Below are 20,014 nucleotides of genomic sequence, written 5' to 3' on the forward strand. Positions count from 1 at the left end.
TTTTAGCTAGTTCGACAGGCCAGGGGCTTTAAGTCACAATTAAGTTCCACCTATGCTAAGAACACAAGTGTGTAAGCTCCGAACTTTAGTACCAGCCTAGCAGGCAGCATGGAAAGGTTGTCCCAGATTCCATCCCTTATGTTCTGAGCCATACTCAAGGCCAAAGGACAAAATTGGAGGAACGCATGCATTTTTTTTCTACGTGGATTAAGGGTCACTCCCCACCTGATGGTCTGTTTTTCAAAAACTCTGGCCATGGTTTTACAGTTCTGAGATTTACACTGCAGCTTCAATTGTAAAAGAGTGGTAGGTTTTATTTATAACAAAAAAGAAACAGTGCCCTGTTACCACCAAAACATGCCATCTTCTTAGACTGAAGTAGAAAAGACATTCAATGAAATGACCACAGCCACAGAAGTTGAAAAGATAATGAGAAAAGCCTAGGCCTGAACACTGTCTCGAAGAATCACATATGTTCAGAAAGACCAGGAAGAAAGGCAGAGCTTTAGAAACCTGCCCTATCAGATCAGGAGCAGTGCAAGAATGAAAACAATGGAAGAGATACTTTCTTAAGAGAAAGTTGACATCTTGGAAAACAGCTGAGAGGCAAATTTCATTTCCTCCCCACCTTCCACAGTCCAGCAAAGGGCCAGCCCTATGGGTCTTCCTTCTCTCCAACAATAAAATGTTAGAAACTCAGTGAGCCTTCTGGAAAGGAGTACAGGAACAGTAGAGAGAAAAACCCTCAAAGAGAAGTGCCTAATAGCAATGCTACTCCTCACCCGACACATTCAGAAGCTGAGGACAGTATCTTGAGGAACACATAGCAAAGGTCTTGATTCTCATTGGGTCCCTGGAAGAACAAACTTCAGGACAGCAGATTCAGGTAAAAAAAAAACCTGCTGAGAATGAGTCTCAACTGAAACATGTCGGGTAAAGGAACTCCACCCCCCACCCCCCCACAGGAGACAGGTGTTCTGGGCATGAGCAACTCCACAGCAGAAGGCAGTGGCCCCTGAGCACTGCTCACAGGGGGCTAGGGAAGCTGTGTCATTAGAGCCCACCCTCAAGGCGGCCCTGGGGTGCCAGAAACCCAGGACCCAAAGGGGAAATGGTATTAAGTAATTTAAATATGCTGGATGAAAAAGAAAGACATCTCAAAAATCTCAAAGAAGACCTGGTTGGGGCTGCCGCTACTACTGTAAATTAACACTGCACGAAGGCAGCATCGTCTTAAATATCACTATCTAGAGACAAGACTAGACACAGGTAGATGTCCCTCTGGATAGAATGAACGTAAGTCATAATTAACCTCTTAATGGGTGATTCTCCCAACGGAGTTCAGACTTACAAGTTCAGAGTCATAACTGGTATAGAATTACTTCAGTCCCAGCAAAACTGAATCAAGAATTTTCCAGCTTATTCACCCTCTCACAGATATAACTGAGTATCGGTATCTTTTGACAGGTTTCTAGGGACAAAATTTTCCCTGCTATATCTGCTAGGGGCTGGGGACTAATTCTGTGAATGTGAGGGAATGCTGCGATAATTTTATAGGTCCTGTCAACTATTTAGATTTTGTTGTTGCTGTTGTTTTAAGTGAGGCTTATAAGAGACTAGGTATTGAACTTGGGTAGCACAGGGTTAGAAGGCAGGTGCATTAGGTTCTCACACTAAGTTATATTCTTCAACAGTTCCATCAGTATTAAGTTGACATTTAGTCTCCACCTGCCTGCCGTTCCTCTATTTCTGTTAGTTATGAGCCCCGGTTTAGAAAAAGGGTGTTATTTATTCAGTCTCCCCCTAAAATCACATCTGCCCGTACTTTCATAACGTAGGCTTACTGTTGAGGATGGTCAAAGCAACTATAAAATAGAGAACTAAAACCTTCTACAGTGTGTGTAAGACAGACAGAAAGGTGAATTAATGACCATGGCCTAAAAATCAGCAAAATCTCTATAGCCCAGAGGTATGTAAATGAAGATCAAGGTGGGAAACAAAGTTGGACCTTGTGCATTTGGGAAAAAAGGCTAAAACTAAATGTTGGGTTAGTGGGACTTGGTAAGTTTACTCTCATCCTCTGAAGGCAGCAATGGACATGTGCCTTCTTAACCAGCCAGACAGGTAAGAAATGGACTCTCCCAAAGACACCTTGTGGAAACAAGCTGCCAGAACCACAGACCCTCCTTCCAACATTCCAGGAGTGCAACACATGTACATGCAGGCACAAAATCAGTTTTAAAAAGTTTTTTAATTGATGACATTTATAGTTTATTTTCACTATTCTCAAATTCAGTGATTCTCTCCAAGAAAAAAAAAGTACCACCCTTATTCAACCTGCCACACTGCCCCTTCTCCATACTCACTGTCATCACCCTCTCCATACATTATAAAACACATCACGAATACCCTCAGTTCTCATTCCCTCACCCTGGACTGCTTCAGTGGACTCCATGGTAACCCCACCCCACATCCTACCCCAAATTCCTTAGCGACATGTTCAAGGGCCTTATGACTAGTTTCCCTCATGCCCTATGTACACTTGCTTTCCAACCAAGAATCCTCCCTCACCACCCCCGTGTTAGCTATGCTCCTTCGCGTCCACATATCCCTCTGTGCTCAAAGACTTTTTTTTTTTTTTTAAACATCTTTATTGGAGTATACTTGCTTTACAATGGTTAGTTTCTGCTTTATAACAAAGTGAATCTGTTATACTTATACATATGTCCCCATATCTCTTCCCTCTTGCATCTCCCTCCCTCCCACCCTCCGTATCCCACCCCTCTAGGTGGTCACAAAGCACAGAGCTGATCTCCCTGTGCTATGCGGCTGCTTCCCACTAGCTATCTATTTTACGTTTGGTAGTGTATATATGTCCATGCAACTCTCTCACTTTGTCCCAGCTTACCATTCCCCCTCCCCGTATGCTCAAGTCCATTCTCTAGTAGGTCTGCGTCTTTATTCCCGTCTTGCCCCTAGGTTCTTCATGACCTTTTTTTTTTTTTTTTTTAGATTCCATATATACGTGTTAGCATATGGTATTTGTTTTTCTCTTTCTGACTTACTTCACTCTATATGACAGACTCTAGGTCCATCCACCTCACTACAAATAACTCAATTTCGTTTCTTTTTATGGCTAATATTCCACTGTATATATGTGCCACATCTTCTTTATCCATTCGTCTGTTGATGGACACTCAGGTTGCTTCCACGTGCTGGCTATTGTAAAGAGCTGCAATGAACATTTTGGTACATGACTCTTTTTGAATTATGGTTTTGTCAGGGTATATACCCAGTAGTGGGATTGCTGGGTGGTATGGTAGTTATATTTTGAGTTTTTTAAGGAACCTCCATGCTGTTCTCAATAGTGGCTGTATCAATTTACATTCCCACCAACTGTGCAAGAGGATTCAGTGGCTGCCTCTGACCTTGCGATCCAGCGCACGTAAGTTTTTTGCCCCCCGTGTCCCTCCGACAAATACCGGGCACCAACCATGTGCCAGGCACTACCCCAGACAAAGAATAAAAGAGAGATCGAGTGGGGCCAGGCCCACTACGGCGGCCCCGCTGGCGCGCATGTTCACTGCAGGGCTGCCACCTTGAAACGTCCATCCGGTCCTCTCTGAGCCACCTCCCCGAGCAGGGCCACCGGCCTGGCCCTCCCTTCCGCCTGAGGGCGCCCGAGCCGGCTTGGAAGAACAGCTCCCGCCCGGCATAGCTTCTTCTCCTTCCTGCTGCAGGGCCTCCTGGATTGGGGAGCACTCCGCCTCACCGGGCAAGGACCCTGAAGCGGGCTGCCCGGCCGAATGCCTGAAGGACCCCGCTTGCACCGAAGGCTAGCTATCGCAGTGCCTGGTGGCCGGCCTCCGCGGTGGGAGGATCAGGTGACTCGGACCCGAATTCCAGCAGGACTGGGGCTCCGAAGAGCCTAGAATCTAGCGTGGGCTTAGGCCTCGGTACAAGGGGACGGGGTCGCGCGGCTGCAGGCCTAGAGAAATGGAAGAGCAGGGTGGGGAAGAGGACGGTGTCTAGAGCTGAGGCTGTGAGTCTGTGGGGCGGGGCTTCAGGTGTTGGAAGCAGAAAGCCGAGTTGACGGGTTGCAGGTCCCCGATGCGCTTGGGAGGATGAGAGGCATGGCTGGCGCCCTCCAGGAAGCACAAGAATAGGCGCCTCTGTTGTGGGGGTAAACGCCCAGGCAATTTCTAAAATTTATAATTCTCTAATCGAGTGACTTTTATGTTGAGCAAGTTTCTCGAACTGTTAACATTTGTTATAAACCAAGATCCAAGGCAGGCATAACTTAGCTGGCATTAGGAAAGGAACCATGTCCTCCCCTGGATAGCCCCTAGCATTCTGGTCTTGGAATAGCTGAATCAGATTCATTCATTGATTCATTCAACAAATACTGTTGAGAGCCATCTATGTGCTAGGCACTCTGTGTAAGTACAGAGGATACGATGGTGAGCGAAACAGATCCCTGCTTTCATAGAGCTGACCTTCTAGTGGGGAAGAGATAACTGAAGAAAACGTGAAAGGAGCCATGAGAATGTATAACAGGGGAAGTGAACTAAGATCTAGTGGGTGAGTAGGAGGTAACCAGAGGAAGCACTTTCTGGACTGTGAAAACTTCTCAGGCAAAGGCTGTCAGGCCAGAATGTCTTGGAGCTGTAAGGCCCGTGAAGCTGGAGCAAAAGCAAGTTAAGAAGTGTGGAGTTCCAGATGAGGCTAGGGGTACGCAGGGATAAGATCATGCGAAGCCTAGTAGGACATGATAAGGCTTTGGGGTTTTATCATAAAAGCAGGGTACACTTTGAAGGGTTAAGGAGGGAAATTATATGATTAGATTTGCATTTTTAGTTCACTGTGGCTGCTGTGTGGAGAACAGATTGTAGAGGGTAGCAAGAGTAGAAACTGGGAGACCACTGAAGAGGCTGTTGTAGAAGTCCAGAGGGGGTTGATGATGTCTTGGACTGTGGTGGTGGCAGTTGAGAAGGAGAGAATTGTACAGATTTGAGATACACTGGCTAGGTAAAATTGCCAGAACTCAGTGATATCATGGATATGGAGGGTAAGGAAGGGGAGGTGCCAAGGATGTCTCTCCCTAGATATATGGCGAAGATTCTGCTCGCTTTTGGGTTCTCACCACCTAGGATGTTAGGGAAGCTGGGTTGGCTGATCTTCTACTGGTCAGACTGTGCTTAGCTCTGTGGATTGAGTGGAGCATCAAGCTGAATGCTGTAGAAAGGACATGAATAGGAGAGACCTTGGCACAGTTTCTCCATTTGGGCCAGACCCTAGCACTGCTTTTAATGTGATTGTCAGGCTACTTTCGGGCTAAGAGAAATGAGACGGTCGTCCAGACTGTCCCTGTGTGTGTTCATGGAAGCCTTCTCTGTATTTGTTGGCAAATTTAGAGGTTCCACCAGATAATCTTTGAGACCTTAGTCCTGCAGAGATGATCAATTTCTTACATGTAAATAGAATTTCAAAGTTGGAAGAGATCTCAAGTTTTCTTAGTCCAGTTTATAAAATACTTTTATGTTCTTTATATCATTTTCACAATTATTTATTGAGCTCTTACACCATGATTAGACACTAGAAATAGTGTCTTGTTCTTTTCTCTGAAGATGAATAGAATAAGACTGTATAGGTTCATTTAGTCAGTAAAACTGATTTTAAGCACCTTTGTGCCAGGCAGTTTTAGCTGCTTCAGATACAAAATGATTACAACTTGTCTTTGACCTTGGAGTTGCATGTCTGCAAACCCTGCCATTGAGGACAGCTGAGTGTATTAAAGGGTTTGATTTGGGTGGGATAGATCCTGACTTATCTGTAAGATTAGATAAGAAATGGTATGCATCCAGCAGACTTTTTGGGGGGTATCCTGGCAAGATCCCAATTCTTGTCCATCCAATCTTCAAATTCTGTAATTGATGGGAGGGCACTGTGGGAACAGTTATTGTACCCTTGTGGGTGCTCTTCAGGAATGTAAATTGTAAATTCTCTGTAAAACACAAAAGAAAGGAAGGGACGGGAGTACTGCCAGAGACAGGTCGTGTTTAAACTTGAACTTCTCCTGAATGGGTCACTCTTCTGCAGGTTTACGGTTGCACTAACCAGATTATGTGCTCCACTGGGCAACCTGAATGGCCCCTCTACCACTCCCTTCCCTCAACCCCATGAACCCAAATGGGCAAATTAAATACTAAGCAACTGTCATGTGCTTTATCAGTGTCAGGAGTGAGAGCCCTGGTTGACTTGCAAAATTGCACAGGCTCCAGAATAGGAAGGGTGGGGAGTGCAGCACTGACGGGTCTCTTATCTGACTCTCTGATGGCAGGAGGGAGATGACCTCGATCTTACGGAGCCCTCAGGCTCTCCAGCTTACTCTGGCTCTGATCAAGCCTGATGCAGTTGCTCACCCACTGATTCTGGAGGTAAGAACAAGTCCTAAGCCTCTACTGTATGTCGGAGGCATTGCTTCTGTTTCAGGTGCCACAGGGCCATTTGTGAAGACTGACAACACAGTCCTGTGCTAGATGGTGTGAAGGCAAAGTTAGAAGCCATGACTCTGACCCTAAGGAGATTAAAAATGTATTGGAGAATTGGAGCAGATATAAAATATAAGAAAGGATCCAATACAATAAGAAAAACCAAACCTCAAGGCAATGTATGTATATTAGTTCTCTACTGATGCATAACAAATTACCACAAACTTAGCAGCTTAAAACAACACTCATTATCTCACAGTTCTAGAATTTAGAGGTCCAGTAGGTTTGGCTGAGCTCGGCTGGGTTCTCTCCTTAGAGTTTCACAAAGCCAAGTTCCAGTTATCAGCTGACTGGGCCCTTATCTAAAGGGTCTGGGGAAGATCCACTTTGAAACTCATTCAGGTTGGCAGAATTTGGTTTCTGTGGTTATAGGACTGAGATAGATCCCCATGTCCTTGCCGGCCTTCAGGTGGGGCCTACCATTTTTAGAGTCCACTCACATTCCTCATCACATGGCTCACTCCATCTTCAAGACAGCAACAGGACGTCTCTTTTCTTCTGACCCACCAATGGGACAGACCCTCAAGTCCTAGGCTCTGAAGGGTCCTCAGGGTTCTTTTGGTCTGCCTGGGTCTCCCATTCACTCAAATGGTCCCTTTGACTGACTTTTATCTTTGGGGTGGTGTTTATCCAGGCTGTTCATCAGCAGATTCTGAGCAACAAGTTCCTTATTGTACGAATGAGAGAACTTCTGTGGAGAAAGGAAGATTGCCAGAAGTTTTACCAGGAGCATGAAGGTAGGATCAACAGTCCTCTGAGTGGGAGGCTTCTCTATCACAAGAGAGATTTTACCTGGACACACAATGTCAGGCTCTCTCTGACCTACCAATCGTAAAATTGCAGCCAGTCTTCTAAAATCTTGGTTTATACACAAACTTTTCATGATTATCAATATTTTTTAAATGTTTTCTAGGAGGGTTCTACGTCATGGTCCCAACAAGTAACTTAGTTTTATGTCCTGATACTATCCCTAGTTAACAATTTATTCTGTCAGACATTGTCCAAAGGCTCATGATTTCATTTAATTCCCCAGCAACCCCATGAGGTAGGTATTGTTATGTCCCCAGCACACAGATTAGAAAACTAAATTAGGGAAGTTAATTATTTACCCGAAACTACACAGGTTGCAAGTTGGAGAGCCTGGATTCAGACCCAGGTATGTCAGACGCCAAGGTCCTTGTTCTTTTCTCTAAAACAGTTTTCATCATTCCAAATAGGGAGTTAGAAGTATAAAAAGTTCTCTTGGCACCAGTGTCTTGATGAAGGTACTCTCTTTGCAGGGCGTTTTTTCTATCAGCGGCTGGTGGAGTTCATGGCCAGGTATTTCTCATTTTGGTTCCAACATCTTCATCCACTGAGACTTATTTCCCCTGCCCCCTAAATAGATTTGTTAATTTTATTTGCCACTCTTTAAACTTGTAACCGGTGTCAAGTGTCTGAAGAAACATGGGCTTGGGCCAACACTGACCTTGTGGCCACTTGTCCCATGGTAGTTAACTGCTCCAGGGGCTGCAGAAGAGTATTGTTGAATGCTGCCTAGCAACTCTTCTGATCCCTGTGGCCTTTCTTGCTCATCAGCAGTGGCCTTCCATCACCTTCTATTTGAAGCAGTATTGGCACTCAACTAGAAAGGCAAGGAGACTCTCAGGATGTCCAGTGTGCCTTTATTTGTGCTCTACTCATGGTATGCCCTCCTGGACCCGATAGCCAGATTCCTGACATGTGCTCCATTTGTTCACAGTGGGCCAATCCGAGCCTACATCCTCGCCCACAAGGATGCCATCCAGCTCTGGAGGACAGTGATGGGACCCACCAGAGTGTTTCGAGCACACCACGTGGCCCCAGATTCAATTCGTGGGAGTTTCGGCCTCACTGACACCCGTAATACAACGCATGGCTCAGGTGAGTCTGCCTCCTGTGTCCACAGTATTCAATAAGTGAAGTTGGTTTGAGGTTGGTGGGCAGGCAGTATGGTGGGGTTGAGAGCCAGGTCCCTCAGTGAGCTTTCTTCCCAGTTGTGTTTCTGGCCCTTTGTGGCCACCTCAGCAGATGCGGCCCCAGGACTTAGGGGCAGGAGAAGTATAGGCTCTGGTTTCTGAACCTGATTATGATTGCCTCTTGCTTCCATCCTGCACTCCCTATGAGAACCCCTTCTCTTTTTTACCTCCCCTCACAGACTCTGTGGTTTCAGCCAGTAGAGAGATCGCAGCCTTCTTTCCCGACTTCAGTGAACAGCGCTGGTATGAGGAAGAGGAGCCCCAGTTGCGCTGTGGCCCTGTGCGCTACAATCCAGAGGGAGGCATCCACTTTGCAGCTGGAACAGGAGGCCCAGGGCCAACCTGACGCAGGCCTGTTGGTCTGTGAAGAGTGGTGGCATTGCCTAGCCTTTTCTCGCAGACCTCTGGTCCAGAGCATTCTCCCAGGACCAGGGAGGCCTGGGGCTCATTGTGCCATCTCTGCTGGGCACCGCCACCTGCGTAAGAGCCTAGCTCCTCACTGCTACCTCTTCTAGAATCTAACTCTCTATCTACCTCTTCTCTGGAATGTTCATGGGTGGTTCAGAGGAATGATGGCTCCTTTTTTTTCTGAGAACTGTTCATCCTTTCTCAAGGAGGGGCTTGCCTAACTGACTTGCCTGAAAAATGCAGTGACCGTATTAGCAACATTTGGTCTATTTTCCTTAATAAAGGTCAGTATTCTACTGAATCCTGCAGGCTGGGAGCACTACTCTATGTACTGTCTCTCTATCCCTAACTGGAGTAATGAAATCTGTCCTGAAGTCAAGTTTCTGGTCTATGCTAAGTAAAGAGAGAATCGTGGGACTTGTGTAGTAGTGCAGTGGTTAAGAATCCGCCTGCCAACGCAGGGGACACGGGTTCGAGCCCTGGTGCGGGAAGATCCCACATGCTGCGGAGAAACTAAGCCCGTGCGCCACAACTACTGAGCCCGCGCGCCTAGAGCCTGTGCTCCACAACAAGATGAAGCCACCGCAATGAGAAGCCTGTGCACCGCAACGAAGAGTAGCCCCCGCTTGCTGCAACTAGAGAAAGCCTGCGCGCAGCAACGAAGACCCAACGCAACCAAAAATAAATAAAATAAATTAATTTTTTTTTTTTTTAAAAAAGGGAGAATCGTGAAGAAATCTCCCAGGAGGTTCACACACAGTGTGCAGCTTATGTAGTGCATGAGGCACCCAGTGACGGAGCTGACTGTGGGCTCAAATCCATGCTGTGCACCTGGCACAGGGCTGCATCCTGGAAGAAGGGGCACCTTTTGTTTGAACAAAAGTATGTCTGCCCAGTAGAGGCATATTGTTATGACTCACTTTTTTTTCCGATTTGCACAAAGCCACTAAAGCTAGCCATGTCTCTGCTGTAGCTGAGGATGACAGTTATCTACTACTGCATGACAAATCACCTCAAGATTTTGTGGCTTAAAACAATGACTTAGGGACGTCACTGGTGGTCCAGTGGTTAAGAATCCGCCTTCCAATGCAGGGGAGGCGGGTTCGATCCCTGGTCAGGGAACTAAGATCCCACATGCCACGTGGCAATTAAGCCCGTGCACCCCAACTACTGAGCCCACATGCCACAACTAGAGAGCCCACGTGCCACAAACTACAGAGCCCACGTGCTCTGGAGCCCTCGCTCCACAACTACAGAGCCCACGCACCACAACTAGAGAGAAGCCCATGTGCTGTAACAAAGAGCCCGCGTGCCGCAGTGAAAGATCCCATGTGCCACAACTAAGACCTGACACAGCCAAAAATAAATAAATAAATAAATATTAAAAAACAACAACAACAACAACGATTCATTCTTATGTGTCTGTGGATTGGCTGGGTGATTCTGCTGGGCTCACTGGGACTCACTCACATGGCTGCATTCAGCATTTGGGTCCAACATGGTCTTTCATCCTGAGCTGCTTCATAGCATGGTTGTTTCAAGGTTCCAAGAGAGCAGGCCCCCATTCACAAGCTCATCACGCTTCTGCTTGTGTCATGTTTGCTGATATCCCATTGACAAAGGCCAAGTCACATGGCCAAGCCCAGAGTCCACGCATAGGGCATGGACAGTGGGAGGTGTGAATCACTGGGGGCCATTACCATGGCAATCTACAAACTGAAAGTCGTGAGGAGCCTTGAATTTATATAGAACTTATGAAAACAAATATTTGCACAGGTCAACAAAGGAGATGAAGAAATAGCCAGAGAAGGAAGGAAAAAACCGAGGGTGTGTGGATCAGGAAAGCCAAGAGAAGAGAGTGTTTAGATAATGAAGCAATGTTGAATGCTGTTAAGAAGTCCAGAATAATGAAGCCCTTAAAGTACCCCCTAAATATGGCAGCATGGAGATCGCTGTGACCTTGGCAAGAGTGGCAGCTCTGGAGTGGTAGGGAGCTTACTTTGTGTGGAAGACAGTGGGTTGAAGCATTTATACTGTTGTACTACCTGTGGGTTTAGAGTGGGATACCTAGGAGTCTTAGAGAATCTTCTTACAACTGAATCTGTAAGTGTATGTCTACATATGCTCCCATCTTCTTCTATCTTCCTGTTAACAACATAGGAAGGGTCCTGCTTCCTGTTAAGCCAGTCCTTCCGTGTTGCTCTGAATCCCATCTCCTTGCTTTTTTGGTTGTCTAGTCTTTACTGCACTTTGACCCTTCTCCACTGAGTCCTTCCCCTTTGAATTCAAACATGTTTTGGTGTCTCCCATTTTTCAAAATCATTTTAACCTCATTTTCCCCTTTGGCTACCTGTTTCTTCATCTCTGTACAGCCAAGTTCATATCAGTTGTCTGCACTGACAGGCTCACCCCCATTTTCTCAGCAGCCCATTACAGTATGGCATGCACACTCACCATTTGAGAGGAGACTGGTTGGTTTCTTTTTCTTCTTCTTTTGAAATATCTATCTATCTAGGCTGTGTCGGGTCTTAGTTGTGGCATGCGGAATCTTTAGTTGTAGCATGCAGGACCTTTTTAGTTGCAGCATGTGGGATATTTTACTTGCGGCATGCAGGCTTCCTAAGTTGCGGCGTGTGGACTCTTAGTTGCGGCATGCATGCGGGATCTAGTTCCCCACCAGGGATCAAACCCGGGCATCCTGCATTGGAAGCACGGAGTCTTACCCACTGGACCACCAGGGAGGTCCCAGGAGACTGGTTTCTTCATGCCTTTATTGCTGTTGCCCAGCACAGTGCCAGACGTGTATATCATTGCTCCATAAATAGCAATGGACTATCCATCCATACCCTGGTCTTTGACATCACTTAGAATTCCTACATCTCTAAATTCTTTAAATCCTACTTTAAAATCATTGTCTTCTACATCCCTCTCTCATGTCTTCCAAACCTAGACCATTCACTCGTCCATTCTCCTAGGTAACTTTCTTGTATATTCTTCTCCCTCTTCAAACCTCCAACACTTCTTCCTCCTTCCTCACTCTCCAGCTATTGACCTTGCTTCCTCTTTCAGGAAGATAACAGAAACAGCCAGAAGAGACTCCTCACACTCCCAAGACCACATTGAGGACCTACCTGCATCTGTGCTCACATGCTTCCCTCCCGTTAGGATGAACAATGAACAAACCTTCCAAGCTCCTGTTTAGAGCCATCCCCATTCTGTGCAGGAGATCCTATCTTCTCCCACATACTCAAGGCATTGCCCCAGCAGTTATTTTCTCTCTCTCCTACATCATCAGGAGATGGATCTTACAAACATGCTATAGTCTCTCTCATATAAAAAATAAAATAAAAGCAAACTTTCTTGATACTACATCTCTTTCATGCCACTGTCCCATTTCTCTGCTCACCTTTACAGCAAAACTCTCAAAAGATTAGCCTAGAACATCAGTGGCCAGTGACTTTCACTCTAGACAAAACAGTGTAGCCCCATTTCTCTCTGCTCCTCCCTGCTGAGTACAACTGTATACCTGAAAATAATACAAGACACAATCGAGAAAACTCTGTACGGTTCTCTGAAGAACTAGTTTGGGACCTGAGGACTGGAGGAACATCACAGCAGCGGGGCATGTTCAGTCTTCCCACACAACAGAACAAGGCGGTCCAGACAAGGCATTTCTCCAACCCTAACCCAGCAACAGATGGAAGCCTGACTGGCCTATTCTCCCCCGCAAAACTAAACAAAGGCCAGCTAAAAACACCAGGCAAACTGACAAGAGAGACCGATCAGGAGCCCCAGCTATCGGTAAACAGCCAGAGGAAGCACTCTCCTTCCCTCCATTTTTTGTATCTAATCCTTAAAGCTCTGTACCTGTGAATATTTCTTGCTCCACGTGCCCCTCAGTCCCTACCTATATGGCCACTGTAGAGAAGACATCCTTGGTGACTGAGTAGAGTGAAATGACTAGAGATTTAAGTGAAGGGAATGGATGTGACTGGCAAGACAGAGTGCACAGAGTGGAGGGGAGGGAGGAGAATGCTGGGACTGAAACAATTCAGCATATGGTGGTGAAGTACCCTACAAAAGGCTGAGGGTGACCACAGAAGCTGGAAAACAGTTGAAAGAGTGTGGGGAGAGGATAGAAATAAGAAAAAGGTAATCAAATTCTGCTGAGGCTGCAAGAGAAATGAAGACTGAGCAAAAAGGGGGATTAAAAAAATATTACTGCTGTGCTCCAGCAACAGTGTCCACTAAATGGTGGGTATAGAAAAGAGTGGAGAGGACTGAGAAGTGTTTGGGATGAAAGAGTGAATAAATGGGGATTACTTCCTAGTCTGTTAAAAGATACAGTAGATGGAAAGAAAATGGGATTAGACGAGAATTTTTCAGAATAGTAATAATTTGAACATGCTTAAATGCTAAGGAAGTGGAGTCGTTAGAGACGGATTGGTTTACAATAAATATAATTTATAATCATTAAAATTCCTGAGAAGCAGGAGGGACTAGGACGCATACACACTTTAGAGGAAAAGGTCAATCTTGGAATTAAAGATAGCTCCTCCTTCACTATAGGAGAGAGGCATAGGAATGCTTGCATGTTTCATTGTGGGGATGTTAGCTCTTTCTTCAGCAATATCTCTTTCATTTGTCAAACAGGAGTCAAAGCCATCTATTGAAAGTGAGGGGAAAGATGAAATTCATAAAGCATGAAAAGGTTTGAAATAATACTTATGAAGCATGGGAAAGGGAACTGACTCATGAGACACAGTAGGATTACCAGGCATTTCTGAGGGCAAATTAAGAACTCTGTGACCCCGTATTTGGCATATGAGTCGCATGCCTTGTCATGTGTTGTGCTGAGTTGCAGCCATGAAATATGCAATTGGTGGAATCATCCAAGATCAGGGATTTCATGAGCAGGTTTGGTGAAAGATCAAAGGGACAAGGAATATTTAGTCTTGGCAAGTAAATAGTTGAAACAATCATCCAAGGATTAAACTGGACACAAAAAAGAAATGGACAGAGAGGACAATGGAGGGTTCACACTTGGTGGCAAACCTGTGTGCACAGATGTGAGTGAACAGGTTGGCAGTTTGGACACTGTGGTCGGGGTGAGGGTGTTCTGAGTTATTTGAAAGGTAGAATGTGCGGGTGAACACAGTGTTTCCTCTCAAGTTGTTTGGAAAGGAGGTGCAGGGATTAGAAGCTGGAGCTTTGGTGACAGATCGGAATTCAAATCCTGGTTCTATCACTTTCTAGCTATGTGACTTTAGCTATATTTGTCTCCACTCAATTCAGTTGTTAAATGAGAAAGTCATACTTAACTTTCAGAGTTACTGTGAGGATTAAACTAACTCATGCACATAAGGTCAAAAACCCAAGATCTCAATAAATGACAATTTAAATGATCTCTTCTTCTCTTCCTTTGGATTTCAGATAGAAAGAGTTAAGTTAATCACATCTCTCAGTGTATGACTTAATCTCACACTATTTTCCTTTGTCTATTTTAGCACATTTAATTACTGACAATGTTTTTGATAAGACTGTACAATTAAAAGTGGCTTTCTCATATACAAACTTAGGTAATGCATAGAGATAGCTGATAGATTATGATTAGGGTAGGACATAATTCTAGTTACCACTTTACCAAGAGGAGTTAAAACCAAATGAAATCACATAAGTTGATCTCACACTCTTTATGCTGAGGTTAAAGTAAGCATTCCTGTCCCCTGTAGGGAATGTAGACCACAGAAACGGCACCATGGCCAAAGTACACGACTGATTTCTTATGAAAGTGACTGTAATATTAGTCTAGCAGAAATAGAACTTTGATTCATTGAACCCATTAACAAAATAAAATAGGCTCTTTGACAGCTCAGACAGAAACCCAGCTCAGTGGAGTACAAAGCTAGGATTCAGGGTTGGAGGACCAAGACTGCCTGAGTCTCTCACAGTGAGAAGCCTGGATGACCGCGGAAGAAGGTTTCCAAAGGAGCAGAGGGCAGGGCAGGGCAGGGAGGGTGTGTGGCTCAAATGAGCTGGGCTGGAGGCTTAAGGAAACATGTTAGTGAGTTAAAATCAAGTGATGGAAGTTGAGAAATTCCAGCAGTTTTCCCCCTAGAAGTAGAAGCCACAATCCTCATGTGATTGAGTCCCTCGGAAAAACATGTTATATATAAACCTCTGTGGTCCAAAGTTTTCTTACAAACAGAGATAAGTCTCTTCCATGTGGACATCAAGAGCTACAAACTTATTTGGGGTCCTGGGAGAAATTGGCTCCTCCTGTCTCTCTCAGAGCATTTTGCATAAGCAGGTGGGCTGGGGGCGGGGTGGGGTGGGGGGTTGGTCATCTAGTTAGTGGTTTAAGATTTTTAACTCACAGGTCTGGGAACGGTGGACAAGATGAGAATTTCATGGAGTCTTTCTCCTCTTTCAGCTTTGCCTGTCGCTACAAAGGTAGTATTGTGGTAACTGGGTTACTGGCAGTGTAGCCACAGTTGAGTGGCCTTTTTTTCTCCTGAAGTAACAGCATAGCAGGAAATGAGGGCTTATATGTAGCTAGTTTATTTTGGGAAGTGATCTCAGAAAATAAGAGTGGAGGCACTGGGAGAGTGGGAGAGTAAAACAGCGAAGAGAAAGCCAACCCAAGAAAGGGGTACTGAGGTGGTCACCACTGTGGACAACTGGCCTCCATCTAGCTGGAAGTCCTCTCCCTCCCATCAGAGACCAAGAAGCTGGGGACCTGCCCACTGGTTTCCATCATCCATTGTTAAGCATTTCCACAGGAAGACTGAACTCCCCTGCAGGTCCAAATCTGCGTATTGCCAGAAAGGCTTCCTGCACCGCATCAGTAGAGAAGCTCCTGGGAGGAACACAAGAGAAATGGACATAAGGAGCTCTCTGATTTCACCTGGGTGCAGCAACAGCCATGGTAAGGATGTGGCCAAGAGATGGAGTATAGAAGTTGTCCAAGGCCGTCCTTCCCTGTTCATGCTTTGGTCTACGTGTAGCTCAGCATAGCCCAGAGCCAGGCAAGATGCTGGTGAGCCACAATCTCTATTTAAGACTCAATATAAGCCGATTAGTGGGGAAAAAACCTCCCCATTTCCTACTACTGCAACTAGACATGAGGCCACAACTGATTCTTATTATCTCCATCCTTTACCAACCATATTATAATTCCTCCCCCCAGAGTCAGCACTTACAGGTCTAAGATGCTTATATACTGATCCCTTACATGTTTCACCCTGATGTAAGAGCTGACGGCTGTGAGGGTCCACTGAAGATTATCCCTGGTATGAAGCACATCAGAGAATCCCCTGGGATCAGATGTACTCTTCCCTTCCCCTTGGGGAGAAGCAATGTCAGCAACTCATAATGATCAAGGTTGATTACTTACATATGATAGCTCTTTGTTTTCCTGGTGGTCCACCACCATGACAAGCCCCAAATGACCCAGTTAGTCATAGCATTACTTCAGTGTATGCTTCCTGTGATGCTCTTTGGCTAAAGGATCTCCCCCTTTCCTCCTCCATTCCCCTCCCACCCCCAGTAACAAGGAAAGGGCCTTTCTAGGCACAGAAAGCACAAATTTTTGCCAGGTGCTATTTCTGCAGTGCCCTATCACAGAGGTTTCCACCTTGGAAACCTTCAATATGCTACCTTGGAATCCTTATTCCTGAATACCAAGCTGAATCCAAGTACCACCCCTTATTAGTTGTGTGAACATGGGCAAATTATCTACATTTCTGGGCTTCTCTGGTGGCGCAGTGGTTGAGAATCTGCCTGCCGATGCAGGGGACACGGGTTCGAGCCCTGGTCTGGGAAGATCCCACATGCCACGGAGCAACTAAGCCCGTGTGCCACAACTACTGAACCTACGTGTCTGGAGCCTGTGCTCCACAACAAGAGAGGCTGCGATAGTGAGAGGCCTGCGCACCGCGATGAAGAGTGGCCCCCGCTCACCGCAACTGGAGAAAGCCCTCGCACAGAAACGAAGACCCAACACAGCCAAAAATAAATAAATAAATTAATTAAAAAAAATTATCTACATTTCTGATTTCTTCACCTACATAGGACTGGTTGTTCTTGTTACCAACATCATATATTTGGATTTTTTCCTTGTCTCTCTTCTTTACTTGTGGACAATCCACCATGAGTCCTAAACATCCCTCTAAATGTTCATTTGGCAATGAGGATGTGATGCTGTGATAAAGACATGGCTTTCTGGAAGAAAGGCAAAGGATCCCATAGGCCAGTTCCAGGGATATGGTACTGGGATCTATCAGAAAATGTTCTCGCCCAGTGGGGCCCCACTGTCCTACCTGTTGATAAAAATTTATAGGCTGACTGATGAGAGGTAGGATTGTAACAAGCCCCTAGATGTGGCCTTGATTGTTGCTTACTTTCTTCCAGGAGAGAAGGGACGAATGCTCTGACAATGGGACAGACAGCTCTGCAGTCAAGCTGAAAGGTGATCCTTAGCCAAGCAGTCTCCGAAGCTGAAGTAAATGTCAGCAATGAAGACAGAACTTTCTGAGGAGTGAAAACACTCAGAAACCAAAGTTCCTTTGGTTGAGCCATGAGGCAGCCACTTAAAAGTGAAAAATGCAAAGCCTTCCATACTGGCACAGAGCAGCATTCTCCAAACTCCCTTCCTCTCTATCCCAACTGCAGCTGCTTCCAGGAGGGACCAGGCTTCCCTGTCCCCAAGGGGGACCAAAGGCCACATGCTGTTCAAGTATGCTGGGATATTTTCTTTTTTTTAAAGATTTATTTATTTATTGTTAATTTTTTTTGGGGGGGGGCTACGTTGGGGCTTAGTTGCGGCATGTGTGGTCTTCACTGAGGCATGTGGGATCTTTCGCTGCAGCGCACAGGCTCATTGCGGTGTGCGGGCTTCTCTCTAGTTGTGGAGTGCAGGTTCCAGAGCGTGTGGGCTCTGTAGTTTGCGGCACGCAGGCTCTCTAGTTGAGGCGCACAAGCTCAGTAGTTGCAGCACGCGGACTTAGTTGCCCCACGGCATGTGGGATCTAGTTCCCTGACTGGGGATCGAGCCCACATCCCCTGCATTGTAAGGTGGATTCTTTACCACTGGACCACCAGGGAAGTCCCAGGGGTATTTTCAAAGAGGAGAGGTTCAAATTTTTATATCTCTGCTGGGTACAAGTGCCTAAGTCACCATCCTACCTGGTCCTGTGGGAGGGAAGGGGGTGCTGAGTGCAGGTGTGGCCAAAAGCACTGAGGACTGCAGTGTAGAGTCACGGTGGCATGGTGGCCATGGAGCCATACAGATAACCCAGGAGCTCACTGGATGCCAGGAGGCACACAGGGAGGGGTAGCAGCACCAACCCTGGGGTGAGAACCCAGAGGAGGAAAAAAGCCTCCCTTCTGTCCCCCATGGACTCTGCCTTCCATGGTCTCCTGGTGGCTGTGGCTTTAGCCCCTGATGTACATGTACTAAACTCCTTGGATGGTCTTCCAATAGGGGGAAAAATGCACCCAAATTCAGTTGATGGGTTTGCAGTGGGGAAGGGCAGCTAAAGTGACCTTGGGAGTGGGGCTTCTGAGCTGACCCAGTGTACTGTCATTGTGGCTTTCACTGCTGACTGCATAACTGATGTGATGTTTTACACGCTTGTAATGAGAATGTGCATGTGCATTTAGGGACTGTCACATATACAGAAGTGATCTGTCCTTCCAACTGGTTCAACAGACACAAGATAGAATCCCAGGAGCAGGAGAAATCACAGCTTTAAAGACTTAACAGCTGTTGGAAAACTCAGAGTGGACAAGGTCAGTGGGACAGAACGGAAAGAGCCCTGGATTGAGAGCTGGACTTCAAGAACTGGTTCATCTTCCAAAGATAAGTTTGATAGTGGGAAAACAAAATCATAACAGATACTGCATGTTGTGCAACTACCATCTCCCAGACGCAGATACACCTTCTATATGACCATTATTTCCTATGAGAATAACTTCTAAAATTTAAAAATGATTATTTACAGAAGACGGCTGTATGTATTTGTCTCAACCTGAAATCAAGTAAGTTCATTTTCTATTTCTACATTTGCATACGTTTCACTTAAAATCAAATAAAATTTATTAAAATATAATTTTAAAATAAATTTTAAAATTTATTAAAAATACTTTCAGTACAGATTCAGCTTGAGAATAGGGAGTAAAATAGAAATCCAGCAAAATTTGGACATTTCAAAAGACAGATACTTCTTCACAGTGTCTTTCAGAACATTCACAAGTTTTCTCACCTGTCAGCCTTCCACCACACAAAATTCTTTCTCATTAAATTGGAATCTCCAAGTTCAAATACTCTTGTACCCAAGAATTCCCTCCCATGAATTCACCATTCCACAAATTCTCCCAGAGGCTTATTTTTGGTCATATATGGCCCTGGGGAACATGAGCCCTTGAATCACCCAAGGTCAAGATGAAGAGTGGGATTCACTTGCCCAAATGAGCAGCCCTGGATGCCTAATCTGATGCTCCCTTTATCCCAGTTCTCCAGGAGCCACTTCGGATTCATGAGTCTGGGACTCTAAGGTTCTGAGAGCCCATGATCCCCTTATGACTCACAAATGCCTGGGCCTCATGGCCATCCTCCTCTCCTCCTCTCCTGAAGAGGCTAACCCTAGCGCCCAGCATCTGAATAACAGAAGCCAGTTTTGGGGGCCTTAATTCCACCTCTCACCCTAAGGCCCAGAAATAGGTATTACTGAGGTCAGGGTATGAAGGGCTCTTCATACCCTCTCAAGATGTGGAAAGTAGGGGCAACAAGGCAAGGGAGAAGAAGGAATGATGATGGAAACAGCTGCAGAAAACCAGGACCCCTGGGATGGAGTCGAGAGATCACTCCCACAAAGCCCCATGGGAAAGTGGCTCTAAATGCAGACCCACTGACGTGTTAAAACTGTGCGAAAGTAGGGTGAGGTAGTGGGGGTACCTCTATTACCCAGGGAGGCGGAAGGTAGGGAATCAGTGACAGCAACTTGAGCTGACGTTGAAAGGGTCTATCCTCACCCCCATGGAAGCTGGGAAACAAGC

General features: G+C 45.8%; 1 protein-coding gene across 4 annotated transcripts; it reads left to right on the forward strand.

The window, feature by feature from the left end:
- The first annotated feature begins 3,699 nt into the window (after nt 1-3,699).
- Nucleotides 3,700-10,340, forward strand: NME6 (NME/NM23 nucleoside diphosphate kinase 6). 4 transcript variants are annotated; one of them, XM_028163203.2, is made up of 6 exons: nt 3,700-4,042; nt 6,341-6,437; nt 7,186-7,288; nt 7,832-7,871; nt 8,293-8,453; nt 8,728-10,340. In XM_028163203.2, the coding sequence occupies exons 2-6, from the start codon at nt 6,348-6,350 to the stop codon at nt 8,892-8,894; spliced, it is 561 nt and encodes a 186-aa protein (XP_028019004.2). In that variant the 5' UTR covers nt 3,700-4,042; nt 6,341-6,347; the 3' UTR covers nt 8,895-10,340. The 4 variants fall into 4 exon arrangements, with proteins under 4 accessions (XP_028019004.2, XP_007168879.2, XP_007168880.2 ...); XM_007168817.3 differs by having other exon boundaries at nt 3,700-3,956; XM_007168818.3 differs by having other exon boundaries at nt 3,700-3,884.
- Nucleotides 10,341-20,014: the final 9,674 nt, after the last annotated feature.

This window comes from Balaenoptera acutorostrata, chromosome 10 (assembly GCF_949987535.1).
Source record: "Balaenoptera acutorostrata chromosome 10, mBalAcu1.1, whole genome shotgun sequence".
Classification (NCBI taxonomy): domain Eukaryota; kingdom Metazoa; phylum Chordata; class Mammalia; order Artiodactyla; family Balaenopteridae; genus Balaenoptera; species Balaenoptera acutorostrata.

Coding starts and splice junctions, on each gene's coding strand:
- NME6 (XM_028163203.2), top strand. CDS start 6,348: ATGACCTCGATCTTACGGAGCCCTCAGGCTCTCCAGCTTACTCTGGCT. Junction 7,289..7,831: donor GTTTTACCAGGAGCATGAAG/GTAGGATCAACA, acceptor CTCTCTTTGCAG/GGCGTTTTTTCTATCAGCGG. Junction 8,454..8,727: donor TAATACAACGCATGGCTCAG/GTGAGTCTGCCT, acceptor CTCCCCTCACAG/ACTCTGTGGTTTCAGCCAGT.